The following is a 5,815-nucleotide window of genomic DNA, read 5'->3' as shown; positions in this document are numbered from 1 at the left end:
AAGCCTGTTGTATGTGTGTGTACGTGCATGTGTGTTACTCTCTCGTTGTCTTTACATTGCAAAGCGGTTTCCGTTCTTCTTCGTTTGCAGTCTTCTTGGCAAGTATGTCTGGCCATGGGGAAATATGGACAGGAAGGGTTGGTGACAGAAAGGGCATCCAGCTGTAGAAAATTTGTGTCATTTAATTCTGTCTGAGCCATGGAAAACTGAACGTCATAATGATGATGATGCTGCTGCTACTGATGATGATGATGATGATGATATATATGTATATATATATATATATATACGCATATATAGTGATATTTTGAAATCATTTAATACGTATGTTTCAGGTTTGTGTAATATATAAAAGGAAATACATCCATTTTGTAAACCATCCTCAGTTAAGGCATTTCATATATATGTGTAGTCCAACCCATGCTAGCATGGAAAGCGGACGTTAAACGATATATATATATATATACACACACACACATGATGGACTTCCACACAGTTTCCATCTACCAAATTCACCCACAAGGTATTGGTTAGCTCGTCCAGGGTGCCAAGCAATGGGACCGAACCTGAAACCTCATGGTTACCAAGTATGGATCCTCACCTCACAACCATGCCTGCACCTTTTTATTATAATTTCCGTATTTTTCCCTTAATGTTTTGCTCATACAAATCTGTTTCAAATATTTTGGTTGGTCGAGGTGAGAACCAATCATATGACTTCATACAAGCCATACAGAAACGGCAACAACAGATTGAAAATAACCTGAATTGCGTTTCATGGAATCCGTGTCCAGTCGACTATTGGTCAGGTAAGATTGTATCAACAAATATCAAGGTATTTGTTTATTTTTGTTGTTGTTGTTGTTCTTCTTCTTCTTCTTCTTCCCTAACACTTTTGATATCAACCCATATGATACTGCCATTGGTTCTATGATACAAACCCCCTGTTTTAGAAGGATCAAGATTAAAACCTTCTATAAAAATTTCTTGTTACTTTATGTTAATTTATGCTCCTAGCACCATCTTAATAATAAAATTATGTTATAAAATACTTCATAATTATATAAATTACACATATTACAAATATGATGTGCTAGACTACCTGTGACCTGTTGTGTCACTGGGAAAGTCTGAGTTTCTCAGCAATGGAGTTTTGTTTCGTGGTTTTTTTTTTCCTTTCCAGGTTATTTCGCATGCTTTCAACGAATGTGACATCAAAATCACACGTAAACGGTTCCTTTCCCCAGAAAGCGAAAGATTTGGCTGCTATTTCTTGCATGCCCTGCTGCTACATAACAAGTATTTCAGATCCTTTATCGTAAATAACTGTTACGTGGTAGCAGGGCGTGACAGATGGAGCAGCCAAATCTTTGGGGGTGAGATATATTGAATGCACTTGGAAAAAATTGTTTCACACGAAGGTTACCAGCGGGTCTTATAGAAACATTTACTGTAAAAACAGAGTAGCATGGGATAGTTTTTTTTACCTGGCCAGTTTTTTTACCTGTGAACTGTCCTACCCATGCATAGCATGCATGGAAGCCGTTAAACGATGATGATGATGACGGAGGGTTTCAATCATAGGAGATCGGCCAGCATGCTGTAGGATCTCTTCATCATCAATGTAACTTGAAAATCTAAAAGAAATAATTAAACGTCCATGTGTACCTTTCTTGTTGTTTAGCCGATCACTGTCTTCCTGGTGAGAAAGTTTCTTCTCTGACGCTGGCATCCAACACTGGCTATGTAACTGACTTTTTGGAGAAAACTTTATACAAAGCTAAAAGAATGCATGAAAATAAGGCATATTTACATTGGTACTGGAAGCATGGAGCTTCACAGGTAAAAGAAATGATTTATTTGGAAAGTTCAGTATAAACAATTGAGGCAATATTTAATTAAAACAGCCATCTATGTATCACACTAAATGTATATACACAGTCGGTAGGCCAGTTACTTCACTATTTGTCCAGAGATAACATCTATTATGGATGTGCTGTGTTAAAAATACAATAAGTATCAGAGAGAGATGGAAGTTTGCCTCAGCAGTGGCTAATGAGAGCATCAGATGCATTTCAGCATTTTTGCACCTCTTCAATACATGTACTCACAACCAAATTATCATCTCCATTTCATCATCTCTATTTTCATGTTTCTCTGATATTTATTGTGTTTTTAACACAGCAAGTCCATAAAAGATGTTACCTCAAAGCAAATGCTGCAGCAACTTCTCTCTCAACAATGTATATACATTAAGTATGATACATAGATGGCTGTTTTGATATATTTGGGTTTGGTTGTTTCTGCTGAATTTACATTTTACATTGTTAATTGCAAGCTTAATGAATCTTTATTTACTTGCTTTTTGTTATTTCATAATACACAGGAGATCTGACGAAAATATTTCAGGCAATGCTTCTTGATAGCACTTCCAAGCTAGGGATCTCTGGTGATTGTCCATAGGTCCCAGCTCTAAAGTTGCCCTGAAGTTCCTCGTCGTTGCCCAGATTCTCCCCGAGAACGTCGTCACATCTCCTCTCCAATAATCCTCTATAGAATGCCTTCATGGAATTGAAGCTGCACAAGTTTGGTCCCAGATGGCAGAGTTGCTTGAGAGCAAGGCGGCACTCGCGGTGCCATTCGCCTAGCCCCGGTCTCTGTTTGATCCATGACTGCAGCTCGTCTCTGATCCACGATTGAGGTAGATAGATAGATAGGTAGATAGATAGATAGATAGATAGATATGTAACTAAACAGACAAATAGATAGATAGATAGATAGATAGATAGATAGGAAGATAGATAGATATGTAGATCGATCGATCGATCGATAGATAGATAGATAGACAGAGTGACAGACAGACAGATAGATAGATAGACAGTGACAGACAGACAGACAGAAAGAGAGAGAGAGATGCACGAATACTCAGGTGGTGTTCATTTACGACTGAGTAAACTGGAACAACATAAATAAAGTATCGTATTCAAGAACATAGCTCACTGCTCGATGCCTAAGAATCCACTCCTTATGATCGTGAATAGACCCCCACCCCCAACCACCACAATCACTGGGATACACACCTATCCTAAAGGATTAGATATTCTTTTCTTATTTTGTTACAAGACCTCAGGGCTCAACTGATACTTTATTTTATAGGCCTCGAAAAGTTGAAAGGCAAAGTCGGTCTCAGCTAAATTTGAACGCAGAACTTAAAGACGACCATGTGTCTATTGTCCTCCAAGTTAACTGCTTGGTTTCTCCTTTCTTTACAAAAAACAAAAATCAAATTTGATCCTATTCACTCGTTACGTATTTTCTTTTTCTTTTCTTTTTGTTTCTTCAGAATGATTTTGAGAATGCGTTTGAGACGGTACAAAGTATCATTGACAATTATGAAGCACTGGCTACATCATGAAGAGCACAGGAATTATCTCCCTTCGAAAGAATTGCTTCCCTTTAAAGATATCTCTGGATATAATCTTCCTTCCATTTTATATCTCTACCATCGTCATCATTTATTACATAAACGTTTTATTCAATATCATCTCGGATTTCATTAAAAGTTAACTTGTACTAACAAAAATCCTGGACAATTTTTATTGAATTTATTCAGTATCATTTCTTTTTAATATCTATATCTATATATATAGGGTGATAAATTGAATATTAATTCAATTTAAGACCAAGTCGCCTAACATAAAAAATAAAAAAAATCTGAAAATTCAGAAAAAATTATATTACACGTGTATAAGGGATGACCACTAGGTGGACATCCAATATGCTAGAAAGAGGTCATCAACGAGCCAACCACAAAGAAAAATAATGTTCTCCAGAAAAATTGACGAACCTCTTTCTAGCATATTGGATGTCCACCTAGTTGTCATCCCTTATACACGTGTATTACGTATATATATATATATATTGTATATGTTATAAAATGTTGGATTTATGGCCCTATTGTATCATCAGATCGAAGTATAGCTGTAGTTTTCATTGTGTTTACCTAAGATCAGATTATTGTTTCCCCCAATCACTGTAATATCCTTTTCTAATATAAATTGTTCGAAATTATTATTTTTTAAACTACTGCTTTCAATTATGGTCACCCTGCACTGTAGGATTAATAGCAGAGCTTGGAGCGGTTCAGAGATACTTCACGAGGAAGATTGCATCAATGGAACAGCTAAGCTACTAGGAGAGACCGAAAGAGCTACGACTGTACTTCTTGGAGCGAGAGGTACGCAGTGATATATGAATGGAAGATACTGGAGGGGCTGGCACCGAACTTTGGAATTGAGTGTTATACCAGACCGCGAAATGGACGTCATTGCACTGTTCCATAAGTCCCAGCTGTCTCATCTAGGGCGAGGACAATGTACTGCAATAGCTTGGGGTTCAAAGGCCCACAGCTATCTAACTCCTTGCCAAAACATCTGAGGGACCTCCATGGAATGGGAGTAGAGGTTTTCAAGAAACAACTTGACCCCTTACCATCCAAGATCCCAGATGAACCAATATCAAGGCAGGAAACACAAAAGAGTTGCAGCGATATCGTACTCACTCCTTCACGAGAAGCCAAATCCACAGAATTGGCCAATTAAAACGTGATTACAATCGCGGTGCCCCAGCATGGCCACAGCCTCAAGGTTGAACCATATAAAAGAATAATAAACTGCATTTTTCTTTCCTATAACAAATAGATCTTGATCTTGAGTTATTGCCCTTGCTCAGTTGATTTTTTTTTTTTTTTTTTCATTATTCAAAATTTCCATCTCTCTGATACAAATGTTAACACGCCGGGCAAAATGCTTATTGACACTTATCCACCTTTACGTTCTGGGTTCAAATTCCACCAAGGTCGACTTTGCTTTTTATCCTTTCGGAGTCGATGAAATAAGTACCAGTTGAGCACTGGGGCCGATGTAACCGACATTCCCCTCCCCGCAAAATCTCAAGCGTTGTATCTCAAGTAGAAAAGATTTATTTCCTGTTAACCCGTCTGCCACAGTAGACATATTACTTCTTACTTCATTATTCACTGTATTTAATTCTGACTCTTTTTGTCGTTGAATGACCCAACTTCAGAAACTACTTCAACACACTGTATTTGATGGCATATAAAACGCAATTTATTTTCTTAAAGAATTGTGTTAAAAAGTCATGGTGCTCTATATGCGAAGTTGGGTCTATAATACGAACTTCAATGCACGAAAACCATTTTCTATTCTCGAATATGTGTTGCTGAAATTGGGATTCGTCTAATATACCCGTGTGAATACTATGTCTTCAAATGCAATAGGGACGGCTGTGGTACAACGAATAAAATTTACTGCATTTTTGACTTTGAGAAAAAACACATTTTACAAATGTTTATTACTTTATAAAAACTATATCAGCTAAGCAAATGACCAGCTATAAATGCATTAGGAAACCCTATAACATATTCAGTGTGGTGTTATGGGCCAGGCTGTGTTGTAGGGAAGGATCGGAAGTAGGCATGTGCTGTCGGAAGTGGGGCCTGTGGATCCTACTGGAAGTGCCGCAGTGGACATGCGGTATTCAGGGAAGCACGAGGGTCAGTCGGCGGCGAACAACACATCAGAGTGGACGTGTGAGAAGGTAGAGCATCGGATAGCGCACGTGGACGTGGAGTGAACCTCGGAGATCGTGACAGCACGTGGATGTTGAAATTGACCCTTTCTCCGGACCGACAGGTAAGACTACCCTTATTCTTTCTTCTCTTCTGTCTTTTTCCTCGTTTGAGCCGAAATAGCTTGTGATTTAAAGGAAGAAAAAAGACAGAATTACGGTAGTC

The 5,815-nt window shown here is 38.1% G+C and overlaps 2 protein-coding genes across 2 annotated transcripts in view; one reads left to right on the top strand and one right to left on the bottom strand.

Moving 5' to 3' along the window:
- LOC106882959 (tubulin delta chain) overlaps positions 1 to 3,583 on the top strand; it is a 19,721-nt gene extending 16,138 nt beyond the window's left edge. The window contains exons 9-12 of the mRNA XM_052974708.1: positions 91 to 98; positions 497 to 809; positions 1,685 to 1,842; positions 3,344 to 3,583. Of these exons, the coding sequence (XP_052830668.1) occupies positions 91 to 98; positions 497 to 809; positions 1,685 to 1,842; positions 3,344 to 3,415 (551 nt within the window). The 3' untranslated portion in view covers positions 3,416 to 3,583. The remainder of the gene's footprint in view (positions 1 to 90; positions 99 to 496; positions 810 to 1,684; positions 1,843 to 3,343) is intronic.
- Positions 3,584 to 3,676: 93 nt separating this feature from the next.
- LOC106882955 (uncharacterized protein CXorf58) overlaps positions 3,677 to 5,815 on the bottom strand; it is a 17,773-nt gene continuing 15,634 nt past the window's right edge. The window contains exon 11 of the mRNA XM_014933801.2: positions 3,677 to 3,691. Within this exon, the coding sequence (XP_014789287.1) occupies positions 3,677 to 3,691 (15 nt within the window). The remainder of the gene's footprint in view (positions 3,692 to 5,815) is intronic.

The sequence above is a fragment of the Octopus bimaculoides genome, chromosome 19 (assembly GCF_001194135.2).
Source record: "Octopus bimaculoides isolate UCB-OBI-ISO-001 chromosome 19, ASM119413v2, whole genome shotgun sequence".
NCBI lineage: Eukaryota > Metazoa > Mollusca > Cephalopoda > Octopoda > Octopodidae > Octopus > Octopus bimaculoides.
Note: the sequence above shows the minus strand (reverse complement) of the source record. Positions and strands in the feature narration are given on the sequence as shown.